The following is a 16,537-nucleotide window of genomic DNA, read 5'->3' as shown; positions in this document are numbered from 1 at the left end:
TACTTAAGCTGATGTGTGTTTCGCCCGCACAGAATACCGATCTATCGCAATATATGGAGAAGCATCCGGGTGGCCTGGACCATCGCAATGTGCGTCTGTTCCTTTTCCAGCTCCTGCGCGGTCTCTCCTACTGCCACAAGCGTCGCGTCCTCCATCGCGATGTTAAGCCACAGAATCTGCTAATCAGCGACTGTGGCGAACTGAAGCTTGCCGATTTTGGTCTGGCCCGTGCCAAGAGCGTGCCCAGCCACACGTATTCACATGAAGTGGTTACGTTATGGTACCGTCCACCAGGTGAGTCCAAATATTAAATAAACACCAGCTGAACATTTTTTGTGTTTTTGCTTGAGTGCATTTGTTAGTTTTGCAACACTGAAAAAACGTTCACATGCTGTTAAGAACTTTTTGAAATGTGAATGATTATCTTCTAGCTGGAGTTAATTAACATTTAGGTTCATAGAACCTCAACTTTTGACAAAATGTGCTTTTTATTTTTCGTAGCAATTCAGATATTCATGGTAATGCAACGCTCAGTGAACTCATTTATTTGTTAGTTTTGCAACACTAAAAGAATTTTAAAAAACTATTAAGAACTTTACAACATATGAAAGTTAATTCTCTTGCTTAAATATAAAACTTATTAAACGTAATGCTAATAGTTAAACTTCATGTTAGATTAACATCCAATAAGAAAAACTTTAATCTTCTTTACACAATTCTGAATGAACTAGAAAATTGTAAATCGCTTTCAGCAAAAAACTTCTTCCGCATAGATAATTACTAGAGGAAAAAAACTGCAAAAAATAAGATTAATATTGGTTTGGGGGTTTTCCATTAAGCATTTTCAATTTTAGCACAGAGCTGAAAACAGATTAATTTTAATATACGACTAAATAGACAACGTCCAATGGGTAAACAATTCATATTGCTTTTTTAGTCTTATACAAATTTCCTATCAATTTGCAGCGCTAAATTGAAAAAAAGCACTAGAGGGATAAATGCTGAGAGAGAGAGAGAGAGGAAGACAGGGAGAGAATAAAAGAGTAGCATAGAGAATAAAGTTAATTTTTTAATATGCAATTCCCTCGACATAAACAGTTTGTGTGAACTCAAGCGGCTGCCAGCTGCCTGCTGCCAGTGGCTACTGCTGCTGCTGGTGCTGCTCCCCAGACTGACCTCAACGGGCAAGTCAAAGCATGTTAAACAAATTTAATCTGCACTTCTTAGCAGACAAGCAGACTCTTGACCAGCGGGTGGCAGGACGAACAGCAGCAACAGCAGCAGCAGCAGCAGCAGCCGAGAGCCAAGTGGATGCATGCAAACGTGCGGATGCGGATGTGGTTGGCCCAAAGTAGTGGGGCTTGGGCTTTGGGTTGGGTTTGTGTGCCCCACCTGTGCCACGTTTTTTGTGTGTGCTCAAAACTTTGTTTAGCCGCTGCTTCAAGGGTCAGCCGAGATAAGCGCTAAGGCGACCTCTGCATGGCTGTCAGTCAGTGTGTCACGCTGTCATTCCATGTGGCTAGCAGGGCGACTGGACTAACAGCTCTGTTTATTTATTTAGAATTGCAATTTATTTTCAAACAAAAAGTGCATTTACCTAACGAAGCAACCACAAACTCTCTTGTCCCTGTTTATGTAGACGTACTGCTGGGCAGCACAGAGTACTCCACCTCGCTGGACATGTGGGGCGTTGGCTGTATATTTGTGGAGATGGTGACTGGTATGCCAACATTCCCGGGCATACGTGATACATACGATCAGCTGGATAAGATATTCAAATTGCTGGGCACGCCCACCGAGGATACGTGGCAGGGCGTCACACATTTCCCAGGCTACAAACCGCACAAGTTGGGTGAGTAATTGGCCAGCAGCATCAGCAGACGAAGCATACGAAGCAGCTGCGCTGGATTTTTTTATTTTTGCAAAACTAATTTGGCTTCATTTGGCTTGCATTGGTGCAGGTTTCTATCGACCACGGAAACTGGGTCACAATTTTCCACGGCTGTACGACATTATCGAGGGCGAGACGATAGCGAACGCGTTCCTGCAGCTCAATCCCGAGCAGCGCATCGGCGCCGAGGAGGCACTGCAGCATCCCTACTTTGCGCAATTGCCAAAGAAACTCTACGAATTGCCAGACGGTAGGAATTTTAAATAGAATTTAAATTTCAAACTAAATGAATATATTAAACATTTACAAGCCAATATTTGGGGCCTGCCGCATTGTCTGACGGTGGCAAAGAAAACCAATTAAAATGCAACACAACAAATTTTGTTTGTCCTCAACTTTTGCAGTTGCCATAAACAGGGCCTCCCTTTGCCTCCCAGCTCTCGGGCGCCTTCCAATTGAACTACACAACTCATTTAAGTTTGTGCGACAAACTTGGCCAGGCAACTGCCTCTTGTCTGTCTGTTGACTGTTTAAATAATGTTTGCCTGGCTAACACAGCTACCAATTTTACTGTTTACAGTTAACACTAATTACACTTTTTGCGTTTTAATTTGTGTGTGCCTCAACTGGACGGACGAAAAAAAAAAAAAAGAAGAAGTTTTTGCAACAAGTCGCAAGTTGCCAAGCGCAACAGTGGAAAGCCCATTTGTGTGTGGCAACTGGCAGCACTCTCAGAGCAACTAGTTAATTTGCCCCAAGCCAGTTAAATGTGCCCAAAAAATGCAGACAAAGCGCAACAGCAGGCACGTGCAAAGAGAGAGAATAGCTTGTAGACAAGTTTAGCTAGGCTCCTGAAAAGACTGTGCAAAGCTACTTTGTTTTTGGCTAGAGAAGCTCTTTATAGCAATATACTTTATACATTTGAGCTATATCACTTTTTTGCCTGAAGATATTTGGAGCATGAGACCTAAGAGTAAAGGCCTGAAAGTAAAGTCAAATAAAACACTTGTGATCCATAATATATTCATTTATTAATGGTATTTTCTTCATATTTTAAAAATGATTAAATTAAATCCAAAGATTGGGAAGACTATCATATCATATATTGAATATACCTATTACACTACTAAAGCTATTATTAGATATTAAGGATTAGATATCCATGGCAGATGAGTCGTCAAAGTAGCCCAAGGCAGTCAAGCAATGGATATCCGGGCACGAGTCGCAATCTAGAAATAAATGAATGTTGAAATATCTGAATCATAGGATATAGTTGCCAGTTTTAGTTTAAAAGTATATAAAACTTGATATAACCTACATATGCCCTATAATAATTGAAATATTTCTAAACTTTCGTGTTTCCGAACATCAAATATTCACATCTAATCCACCTCTTTGAAACTGTGTTTACAGTGTATATCAAGTATTCGCAACCATTTGACTATGTTGTTTATTCTAATCAGCATATTGGGAAATTCTATAAACTATTAACTAATATTCATTGTTTGACTAGAATATTATTTATACATTGACTTAATACTCTATGAATTTCCAATGTCCATTAGTCAAAGCGCTCGTAAATCTCCTGCTGAATCCTCATGGCAAACGCATTCAGCAAAAATCGTTTAAGCAAAATAAGTTTCAGCAGCTTTCTGCATTAATTACGCTCGGCTCAATCCGGCATGCGATTTGCAATTGTAAATGGAAATAATTTGGCCCAATGGAGCCGCCTGTTTGGGAAAAACATTATTCGGAATATACCAAACGATGCATCGAACGTTGCAATTTGCCAAGTGCATTCATTGGCCCGGCGCAAAGGAGGAGCCTCTCGAGGCCTTGGCCGGGTAATGAATGCAGCCGAATGTGAGGGGAGGGGCCTAGACTAATGTCCATTTAATGGCCGGGTAGCTTAATGTGCGCTTAAAATGTGATTAACTGTGATTTGTATATATGCCCACATCCATCTAAACATCCGGCGCACTCTTGGCTGTTTACAAAACTTGTAAATATGCTAATTTTGGTCAAAATTGAAATCAGAGCTCACAGGTAGACTCAACTGCTGTTTGTTCATTAAACATGCTCTCTCCCTAACTTTCTCTCCCGCATTCACCCCTGTTGCGGTTGCAGCTTTAACAGTTTTCAGATAAAATCAATTAAAACGCAACTAATGTGCGGCATTTATCATGGTGCCCAGCAGCCGGATAAGGTCAATGCACAGCCAAAAACCGCAGCAGTTGAGCGTGTGAGCATTGCGGTTTTCCCGGGGTTCCACAGTACAGGGCGTTCGAGTGCGTGGGTGTGGCACATACACCCTTTCGGCAAAATGAAATTTGCATTGCATTTAAATTGCCAGCCTGCTTGTCTGCGAGTATATTAAATAATATCCAGTGAACAAATGTTGTCATACTGTTAAAGTTTTTAATTAAGAAAAAAAATGAAAAAAAAAATGGAATTATGATAATAAATTGCACATATTATTTACTCTTCGCAGAAACCTCAATTTTCACCGTGGAAGGCGTGCAGCTGCATACGGAACCGAATCGACAGAATAAATGAAAATTAAAGCAGGTCCTCTCAGTGGATGGCGTACGTTTCTATTGTTAGACCAATATACGATCTACAACAAATATCAGCCCAACAACAACCCAGCTACACCCAGCAACTAAACAACCCACAAAACAACCCAGCAAACAACTCAGCAACAAATAACAACAACAACAACAATAACAACTACAACAACTACAATCGGCAGCCATAATGAAGAGTGTACGAAAAATAACAAGTTTTCTACCATAATTTGTCAAATTCTTGCTTCGATTTCAGATTGTAAATTTTAGTGGGCGTGCGAGAGGAGTGTGAAGCGGAAAATGGGGGAGGGGGGCGGCGGCAACAGCGGCAGCATTTCAGTCAAATTCGTGCCTGGGCATTAGTTAGTTTAGTTATTTAAGCTATCAACGTCGACTTCTTAGCGCCTTCCACAATAAGGATACTCAGTTTAGTCAAATATTGTTTTGCGCAACAGGAGCACAGGAGTTTATTTTTTTTTTGTAAATTTATACTAGAGCTATTTTTTCTGCAAGAAAACGTTTTTGTGCAAGTATTGTGTTTTCATTTCTCTAGGTTTTTGATTAAGCAAAAAGCAAATATTCTAGATTTTTCTGTTGTGCTGTCTGTGTATACAAAATGAAAAAATCCAATTATTCCTTGTGTTTGTTTTTCGTTTCTAAAAAAAAAAAAACATATATAGTGCTGTGTTTGCTTCTACAGGGACATGTTTAATAGGGTTTCTCAAAAGTAAAGTTACAAAATTGAAATTAATATTAAATCAAGTCGAAAATTGTCTTATTTCTTGTATGCACGCAAATCATAAATTTAAGTTTAAGTAGTTGCATTCAATTTATCTCTGTGTTTCCAACTGACTAGCACAACCATTTCCTTATGGGTATGAGTCAAGACCCCGGGCCACCTAAGACAAGTTTATAGTTCCGATAAAGAAATCATCTAAAACCTCATGCCTAACTATAGTACTTTCACAATTCAATAAATATCATAGATTCAGGTGTCTGCAAATGTCGCAAGCATAAACAGATCCTATTATATATATACATATGTGTGAATGTGTATGCATATTCCTTCCTTCGAACAACTATAAACTATAGCGTATATTTGTTGCAAATGTCTGTGAGAGTATTTAATTGTCGGCTTGCGCCGATAGCCAGCTCTTGATTGTTTCATTTATATACTATATTATTATTTTGAACGCTCTTTTGTCATTTAAAAGAAAATTTTGCTGCGCTGTTTAAGTGATACATTTTTAATTATTATTAATTAAAAAAACAAATAATAAATGAATTTATGTATAAAGCAAACAATTAAAAAACAAATAAATTTAAATCATTTATACCGTATCGTTTGCTCTTGTTTCATATTTATTTCATTTATGTTCTTCTATATTAAAATACTTTTATGATTTCAGTGTCGCTGCTGTCCCAGAACCCAAAATTTGTCATACGAAATCGAACGAATTCCTAGTAAATAATAATAATAAGCTAAAAATAATAATAAAATCCGGATAAAGCTGTTGAAGTAGTTACATAAAAGATAAAACTAAATCATGGAAACACCACCAGGAGAGGGGGTGAGTAGAAATTCCACCCGGAGGAGATTTAGAGCATATAGTTGATACAATAATAAACATTTTTGAAGCAAATCGAAACGAATGAATAGTTAAACTCAAATTAAACTAGAATTGAAAAAGTAGTAGTAAAAACGTTTTTAGCAGCAACAGCAAATAAATTCTAAATAAAATAGTCAACCAACTAAAGCTAACATTTAAAATAACCTAACCAAGTATTTTACATAGTGTCGTAGTTAAAATGAAATCCAATCAATCCATTTCCATGTTTAATGAAACGTTACGCAACACACACAAAAGATGAGAGGACAAAGGGTAGAGTTCAGGAGAGAAATAACTAAATGTGCAAACTTAAATCAAAGACACTTCAAATGGTTTTGAAAGGTAAATGAATCAAAATGAATATCGGCGTGTAGAAGTGTAAGCAACAAAATAAACGTAGAGCAAAATATGTTAACAATTATTTACTTAAATCAATGCAAATTCTTGAGCAAAATGCAATTGCCAGTGGCGCCCTCTGTGGCCTAATGGCCAACAACTTTTATGATGAAAAAAGAAAACCAAAAAATATATCAAGAACATAAACGAATCGAGTTTAGAGTAAATTTGAATGAAATTACGACAGCGTCAAAGTAATGAATATTCTAAAAACATTTTAAAAGTCAGACACGCGCTTTTCAACACTGGCCGACAATGTGCATTAACTTTGCGCAGTAACTGTTCCAGGCGGTCGACGTTTTAAAGCGCGCGCGTTTTAGCAGCGTTTATAAGCGCAACAACAACAAAATTATATTTTGTAGTAGAAAATGAAAAACTCGATTATTTAAATAAAAAAGAATACATTAAATAGCGAAAAACAAAGAAAAAAAAAAAAACAAAAAATTTAATGAGAAAACTTTTTCTGTGATTTATGAAAAAAGTATGCAAAACCTAAAACAAGAATATGCAGAAAATTAAAAAAAAAAAGAAAGGAAAAAAACAAACAATTTAAAAATAAACTAGAGAAAAGAGTAAACAGTAAACCACATGAAAAATAAGCACTTTAGAACGAACCAAATTAGATGCTGAGCCAAACGAAATTGTTTAGAGTTATTTGCTAGCAAAAATGAATAGAAGACAACAATTGCACGCACGAACAAATTTTCAAAGCAAACCGCAAACGAAACGAAAATTGAAATTGCAAAAAATTCTTAGCACTTAATCGTATAAACATTTCGTATTGTTTGTAATTTGTTTTGATTATGACGAGCTCACATTGAGTAAAAATTTAGCAACAGAAGAAACAAAAAGAAGCAAGCAACATTTTCAAAAAGAAAATCCAAAAAAAGGTAACATTTTTATAAAACACGAAACTGTTTCGAGCAATGGAATGCACTTTTCGCACTTTTCCCATCCCGAGGTTACGTCCATAGTTTATAAGCCAAAGAGCCAATGAACAAATCGAACGAAACGCAATGATGAGCGCGATTTTTATTTAGCAATTATTTTCGATGATCAGACATTGATCAAACGATGGATTCTTATTGAGTTCTGCAACAGGGCATCAGTTATATATATATATATATATATATATATACATAGGCAACCTTTGTGTATGTAAATCTTGTTTTCATTGCACACAAAACACAAATTGGAGAGAAGCATTAAGCTATAGAATATTAACTAAAGTAATCACAAAATTGTAATAAATAAGAATGTTTTTAGCTGAACGTGTCTCTAGATGTATTCAATAGTAGCTAAGCGGTAAGGGTTCCCTCAAGTGAACCCGCAGGAACGAAAGGTAAAAATCTATATGAAATGGCATCTCGAAACTCAGAACTCGAAGTAAACAAGTCGAATGAGGTATAACTAAATTATTTTTAATGCATTGAATTTGTCGTAAATATTTAACGTACCTTTGTTAAAAACAAAACAAAACAAAAATTGAACATATTAAAATATAAAAAAATAATAACAAATCTATTACCACAAGACGCAAACAAGAGTCGATCGAAATTACAAATAAATAAATATATATATATATGCGTCTATATATATATATATATTTATTTTGTTCTCTCGGCGGTATGTAGACGCGTGTAGTTTTTATGTTTACACTGTAAGCATTTTTTGTATAGTTGAAAGGGCAAAGGGTTAAACTCGCCTCGCACCACAGCCCCCGCGGTCCACATACGGCAGCGAGGGGCAGCGACAAAATGAGATTAACATAAATAATTTTTTTGTAAATATCTGTAGTTGATTTCTAAGTAGCGAAAAAGAAAATCGAAACAAAACAAGACGAAACCAAAACCAAAATGGCAAAGAACCCAAATTGAATGTTTATGATTTAATACAAATGAATAATGAATGATAACTAAATACAATTTGAATAAGTTCAACCTGTACAATAATTTAATATTAAATAAAACGCAAGAAACCAAACAAAAGTCAAATGAAAACTACAAATTTCAATTGCTCTTGGACCTGCAAACAAGTATATATAGCTATGAATATAGACATATATACATATATATTTAAGCAGCTGCTGCTTTGACACACTTCGGAATGCAAGGCTGTTGGTCGCTGAATTGATGAATGTTTCAGTCGTTGTGTCTCCAAACGCATAAATAACAATGAAAACTAATAACATTTGATGACGACAAATAAAATAGTTTATGCGCAAGCTAATTGATACAATTGAAGTACTTTTGCTCTTCATTGAGATTCAGTTTGCGCTATATTTCGCAAATCTCCCACAATTAAGACTTTCAGAGTTGTGCTGAGCTATAATTATGCAAATGACACAACTCTTTTTTTGGGCAACTAGCCCCGAGGCATGGCATCAAGCAACTTTTTTGTTTTTTACTATAAATTGTTCATATTTTTTTTTGATTTATTTTTGCCCATGAGTTTGCGTCATCGACTTGGCCAATCATCCGCCTGGCTGCAGTCAAAGTCTATCGTTTCTCTGCCCGCTAAAGGTCTATCAGAGTTGGTGCATCTGCGCACGACTCCGCCAGCTGTTTGATGCCAGCTGCAAAAGGCAAAAGGTTTCCACAGTGCACGATGACCGGTAAAAACCTTCAAAAACCCATAACAGACAGCAACAATTGCTTGGTAATTTAGCAGCAACTACAAGCAACAACAAAATGACATAATCCAGAAAGCTGTAAAGCATTATCATCTAAAAGGTAACTTATTGTGAGCACAAACTATATACATATATAGATGTATATTTGTGATGACGCATGAAATTAAATCTTTCTGTTTATAAATAGGCACAAATGGTAAGTACAAATTAAAACGGGAAGAACAGTACTTCGCAGGTGCCGACTCTTACAAATCCGGTTATTTAACTGGCACATGCTGAAGTTATCTTAGGTCAACAAATGTCTTGAAAAATGACTTACTGTAAGAAAGACAGGGTTTTGGAAAATGAAAATCACAAGTAGATATAATTGGTACTCAAATATGGCCCAACTTACTTTTAACTGAGATATTTGAATCTTCACATTTTTCGAAAACTTTTAATGTCCAAAAAACGTATTAGTAGTACATATTAGAAGATTTAGTAGTATTAAAAGTACTAGTTGTATAGTAGTATTAGTTGTATTAGTAGCATTAGTGTTACTTCCTTTGTCTAAAATGGCGTCGGTCCGCAAATAAGAATTTTTCGATTTCTTTTTGTTCTCGGTTAAATATTGTCTACCTTTTTAAATTCGTACGGATCCCTACTATCAATAAACTTTTCAACAAATTAAAAATCGATGGGCTAAAAATAGTTGTGGCCAAAAAAGGTTCGTTTGTAAAATCAACATTTTTTGAAGATTATTTTGGAATATCTCGGGTAAATAACATTTGATTTGTAAATTCAATACCTTTTTGAATTCGTACGAAAGACATATTGATTGGCATTTAATTTAAAGTTCATAAAAATGTATAACATTCCTAATTCGGGCATTGTTGACCCGAGATAATAAGACATGGACATAATATAATCAGTAACTGATCTCTATTCATGGTACCTAGTTGACCTATATATCCTTGGTTATTCCATATCATTGATATAGTCCTAGCGAACCTAAAGGACAACGTTCTCGCAAAATTCGCAAGAACATTGTTCAAAATTATGTATGCTTTTCTTTTACAGCCGCCCCACCCCTGCATGGTTTCTAGTTGACTAGTTTATCCTTGGTTACACCATACCATCGATATAGTCCTTGGGAACCTAAAGGATTAGATCCCTGCAAAATTTGCATTGAAATGGTCCAAAAACATGTATGATTTTTCTTTCAGGAGCCCTTTTACATTAGCTGCGGCTGCAGCTGTTGTTTAACAGCCGGCTTACAGCACTTATTTTACATAAACTGCTAATTACCAGCACTCATTTTAATTGAGTTACATTTTTGCCCCTTTATGCTATGCAATGAAAATTTTTATTCAAACCACTCGTCGACCTTCTGGGCATTTATGTTCGCCTGGTATTTGAGTGGAATTTTAGGGCAAATTTGGGGCGTAGCCGCCAACCAGGGCGCCCCGTGAGGGTATGCAACGATTCTATTCGGACGTAAAAATATTGTACGTCGACCTTCTGTGCATTTCTGTTCGCCTGGTATTTCTGGGAAATTTTAGTTAAAATTTGGGACTTGCCGAGGGCGCCCTTTTGGGTATGCAATGAAATTTTGTATGCAATTAAAAATATTTTTTTCGACCTTCTGGGCATTTCTGTTCGCCTGGTATTTTGGCAGATTTTAAGAAAAATCTCGGCAACTTTTTCGCGCGGAGATATGACGTTCTAAAACGACATAACTCCGCGCGGAGATATGACATTCCAAAACGACATAACTCCGCGCGGAGATATGACATTCCAAAACGACATAACTCCGCGCGGAGATATGACATTCCAAAACGACATAACTCCGCGCGGAGATATGACGTTCCAAAACGACATAACTCCGCGCGGAGATATGACGTTCCAAAACGACATAACTCCGCGCGGAGATATGACGTTCCAAAACGACATAACTCCGCGCGGAGATATGACGTTCCAAAACGACATAACTCCGCGCGGAGATATGACGTTCCAAAACGACATAACTCCGCGCGGAGATATGACGTTCCAAAACGACATAACTCCGCGCGGAGATATGACGTTCCAAAACGATATAACTCCGCGCGGAGATATGACGTTCCAAAACGATATAACTCCGCGCGGAGATATGACGTTCCAAAACGACATAACTCCGCGTGGAGATATGACGTTCCAAAACGACATAACTCCGCGCGGAGATATGACATTCCAAAACGACATAACTCCGCGCGGAGATATGACGTTCCAAAACGACATAACTCCGCGCGGAGATATGACATTCCAAAACGACATAACTCCGCGCGGAGATATGACGTTCCAAAACGACATAACTCCGCGCGGAGATATGACATTCCAAAACGACATAACTCCGCGCGGAGATATGACGTTCCAAAACGACATAACTCCGCGCGGAGATATGACATTCCAAAACGACATAACTCCGCGCGGTGATACGACGTTCCAAAACGACATAACTCCGCGCTGTGATATGACGTTCTAAAACGACATAACTCCGCGCGGAGATATGACATTCCAAAACGACATAACTCCGCGCGGTGATACGACGTTCCAAAACGACATAACTCCGCGCTGTGATATGACGTTCTAAAACGACATAACTCCGCGCGGAGATATGACATTCCAAAACGACATAACTCCGCGCGGTGATACGACGTTCCAAAACGACATAACTCCGCGCTGTGATATGACGTTCTAAAACGACATAACTCCGCGCGGAGATATGACATTCCAAAACGACATAGCTCCGCGCGGAGATATGACATTCCAAAACGACATAACTCCGCGCGGAGATATGACGTTCCAAAACGACAGAACTCCAGCGCCAGCGGCGTCCAATGGAGATATGACGTTCCAAAACGACAGAACTCCAGCGCCAGCGGTTGCCAATGGAGATATGACGTTTCAAAACGACAGAACACCAGCGCCGGCGGTATGCAATGGATTTCTAAAAACCGTTGATTTTTCAATTTTTAAATAAAACAACAGGAATTTCGCTTTTATTTTAAATTTATTTATGTTTCAATTTATAAAATTGCTAATTTTCTTAATTATTTCTCTTAAAATTATACAAAACGAGCATAGTTTATAATTTTAGCGTGTTTAAACTTAAATTAACTAAATCTTGCCTAGATTAAGTCCGATCCTGGAAAAATCTGCTTTGTCGCTCGTGTAGGTCCTTAGAGGTCCTTTTAGTCCTTAATTTGGCAGTCTGAAATGATAAAAACACATTTAAATTAAACATATAAATAATTAAATAAAACAGGAAAAAGGCCATACCTCGGGCATGTCCTTGCAGATTTTCAAAGGACATGGTGCGTTAGGATCCTATAGACCCCCTGCATCGACCTACATCATAAAACTCCGCGTGGAGATATGACGTTCTAAAACGACATAACTCCGCGCGGAGATATGACGTTCCAAAACGACATAACTCCGCGCGGAGATATGACGTTCCAAAACGACATAACTCCGCGTGGAGATATGACGTTCTAAAACGACATAACTCCGCGCGGAGATATGACGTTCCAAAACGACATAACTCCGCGCGGAGATATGACATTCCAAAACGACATAACTCCGCGCGGTGATACGACGCTCCAAAACGACATAACTCCGCGCTGTGATATGACGTTCTAAAACGACATAACTCCGCGCGGAGATATGACATTCCAAAACGACATAACTCCGCGCGGAGATATGACGTTCCAAAACGACATAACATAACATCACGTTTTTTCTCAAAATTGAGGTCGGTTAGAAAATGACAACTTTTTTGATGCAATTTTTTAATATATCGGGTAAATATCGTCTGATTTTGAAATTGTATACCTTTTTGAATTCGTACGGATCCCTACTATTCAAAGATATTAGAAATATATGGCTTAAAAAAAGTTGCTGACCAAAAATGGATTCGTTTGTAAAATCAACCTCTTTTGATGATTTTATGGAATATCTCGGCGAAATAATGTCCGATTTTGGAATGATATACCATTTTTGAATCGTAAGGATCAGTACTATCGATTGGCATTAAAAAAATGAAAATCTAAATTTTGGCCCAAATCGACCAAAACAGCAAGGGGTTACATCACGTTTTTTCTCAAAATTGAGGTCGGTTAGAAAATGACAACTTTTTTGATGCAATTTTTTAATATATCGGGTAAATATCGTCTGATTTTGAAATTGTATACCTTTTTGAATTCGTACGAATCCCTACTATCAATTGGCATTCGACGATATTAGAAATATATGGCTTACAAAAAATTGTTGACCAAAAATCGATTTGCTTGTAAAATCAACATTTTTTGCTGATTTTATGGAATATTTCGGCGAAATAATGTCCGATTCTGGAATAATGTACCATTTTTGACTCGTAAGAATCAGTACTATCGATTGGTGTTCAAAAAATGAAAATCTAAATTTTGACCCAAATCAAACAAAACAGCAAGGGGTTACATCACGTTTTTTCTCAAAATTGAGGTCGGTTAGAAAATGACAACTTTTTTGATGAAATTTTTTAATATCTCGGGTAAATATCGTCTGATTTTTAAATTTTATACCTTTTTGAATTCGTACGGATCCCTACTATCAATTGGCATTCAAAGATATTAGAAATATATGGCTTAAAAAAAGTTGCTGACCAAAAATCGATTCGTTTGTAAAATCAACCTCTTTTGATGATTTTATGGAATATCTCGGCGAAATAATGTCCGATTCTGGAATGATGTACCATTTTTGACTCGTAAGAATCAGTACTATCGATTGGTGTTCAAAAAATGAAAATCTAAATTTTGACCCAAATCAACCAAAACAGCAAGGGGTTACATCACGTTTTTTCTCAAAATTGAGTTCGGTTAGAAAATGACAATCATTTTTGATGAAATTTTTTAATATCTCGGGTAAATATCGTCTGATTTTGAAATTGTATACCTTTTTGAATTCGTACGGATCCCTACGATCAATTGGCATTCGACGATATTAGAAATATATGGCTTACAAAAAATTGTTGACCAAAAATCGATTTGCTTGTAAAATCAACATTTTTTGCTGATTTTATGGAATATTTCGGCGAAATAATGTCCGATTCTGGAATAATGTACCATTTTTGACTCGTAAGAATCAGTACTATCGATTGGTGTTCAAAAAATGAAAATCTAAATTTTGACCCAAATCAACCAAAACAGCAAGGGGTTACATCACGTTTTTTCTCAAAATTGAGTTCGGTTAGAAAATGACAATCATTTTTGATGAAATTTTTTAATATCTCGGGTAAATATCGTCTGATTTTGAAATTGTATACCTTTTTGAATTCGTACGGATCCCTACTATCAATTGGCATTCAACGATATTAAAAAAATATGGCTTACAAAAAATTGTTGACCAAAAATCGATTTGTTTGTAAAATCAACCTCTTTTGATGATTTTATGGAATATCTCGGCGAAATAATGTCCGATTTTGGAATGATATACCATTTTTGACTCGTAAGGATCAGTACTATCGATTGGCATTCAAAAAATGAAAATCTAAATTTTGGCCCAAATCGACCAAAACAGCAAGGGGTTACATCACGTTTTTTTTCAAAATTGAGGTTGGTTAGAAAATGACAACTTTTTTGATGAAATTTTTTAATATCTCGGGTAAATATCGTCTGATTTTGAAATTTTTACCGTTTTGAATTCATACGGATCCCTACTATTAATTGGCATTCAAAGATATTAGAAATATATGGCTTAAAAAAAGTTGCTGACCAAAAATCGATTTGTTTGTAAAATCAACCTCTTTTGATGATTTTATGGAATATCTCGGCGAAATAATGTCCGATTTTGGAATGATATACCATTTTTGACTCGTAAGGATCAGTACTATCGATTGGCATTCAAAAAATGAAAATCTAAATGTTGGCCCAAATCGACCAAAACAGCAAGGGGTTACATCACGTTTTTTTTCAAAATTGAGGTTGGTTAGAAAATGACAACTTTAAATTTTATACCTTTTTGAATTCGTACGGATCCCTACTATCAATTGGCATTCAAAGATATTAGAAATATATGGCTTACAAAAAATTGTTGACCAAAAATCGATTTGTTTGTAAAATCAACATTTTTTGCTGATTTTATGGAATATCTCGGCGAAATAATGTCCGATTCTGGAATGATATACCATTTTTGACTCGTAAGAATCAGTACTATCGATTGGTGTTCAAAAAATGAAAATCTAAATTTTGACCCAAATCAACCAAAACAGCAAGGGGTTACATCACGTTTTTTCTCAAAATTGAGGTCGGTTAGAAAATGACAATCATTTTTGATGAAATTTTTTAATATCTCGGGTAAATATCGTCTGATTTTGAAATTGTATACCTTTTTGAATTCGTACGGATCCCTACTATCAATTGGCATTCAACGATATTAAAAAAATATGGCTTACAAAAAATTGTTGACCAAAAATCGATTTGTTTGTAAAATCAACCTCTTTTGATGATTTTATGGAATATCTCGGCGAAATAATGTCCGATTTTGGAATGATATACCATTTTTGACTCGTAAGGATCAGTACTATCGATTGGCATTCAAAAAATGAAAATCTAAATTTTGACCCAAATCAACCAAAACAGCAAAGGGTTACATAACTTTTTTTCTCAAAATTGAGTTCGGTTAGAAAATGACAATCATTTTTGATGAAATTTTTTAATATCTCGGGTAAATATCGTCTGATTTTGAAATTGTATACCTTTTTGAATTCGTACGGATCCCTACTATCAATTGGCATTCGACGATATTAGAAATATATGGCTTACAAAAAATTGTTGACCAAAAATCGATTTGCTTGTAAAATCAACATATTTTGCTGATTTTATGGAATATTTCGGCGAAATAATGTCCGATTCTGGAATAATGTACCATTTTTGACTCGTAAGAATCAGTACTATCGATTGGTGTTCAAAAAATGAAAATCTAAATTTTGACCCAAATCAACCAAAACAGCAAGGGGTTACATCACGTTTTTTCTCAAAATTGAGGTCGGTTAGAAAATGACAACTTTTTTGATGAAATTTTTTAATATCTCGGGTAAATATCGTCTGATTTTTAAATTTTATACCTTTTCGAATTCGTACGGATCCCTACTATCAATTGGCATTCAACGATATTAAAAAAATATGGCTTACTAAAAATTGTTGACCAAAAATCGATTTGTTTGTAAAATCAACCTCTTTTGATGATTTTATGGAATATCTCGGCGAAATAATGTCCGATTTTGGAATGATATACCATTTTTGACTCGTAAGGATCAGTACTATCGACTGGCATTCAAAAAATGAAAATCTAAATGTTGGCCCAAATCGACCAAAACAGCAAGGGGTTACATCACGTTTTTTTTCAAAATTGAGGTTGGTTAGAAAATGACAACTTTTTTGATGAAATT

General features: G+C 36.2%; 1 protein-coding gene across 3 annotated transcripts in view; it reads left to right on the top strand.

Moving 5' to 3' along the window:
- The window catches only part of Eip63E (cyclin dependent kinase Eip63E), a 132,851-nt gene extending 125,788 nt beyond the window's left edge, over nt 1-7,063 (top strand). For all 3 annotated transcript variants that reach the window (XM_032435015.2, XM_070207802.1, XM_002046545.4), the window contains 4 exons: nt 33-294; nt 1,640-1,852; nt 1,962-2,141; nt 4,383-7,063. In XM_032435015.2, the coding sequence (XP_032290906.2) occupies nt 33-294; nt 1,640-1,852; nt 1,962-2,141; nt 4,383-4,447 (720 nt within the window). In that variant the 3' untranslated portion in view covers nt 4,448-7,063. The remainder of the gene's footprint in view (nt 1-32; nt 295-1,639; nt 1,853-1,961; nt 2,142-4,382) is intronic.
- Nucleotides 7,064-16,537: the final 9,474 nt, after the last annotated feature.

Source organism: Drosophila virilis, chromosome 3, assembly GCF_030788295.1.
Source record: "Drosophila virilis strain 15010-1051.87 chromosome 3, Dvir_AGI_RSII-ME, whole genome shotgun sequence".
NCBI classification, from domain to species: Eukaryota; Metazoa; Arthropoda; class Insecta; order Diptera; family Drosophilidae; genus Drosophila; species Drosophila virilis.
This window is presented reverse-complemented; position numbering and strand designations above follow the sequence as displayed.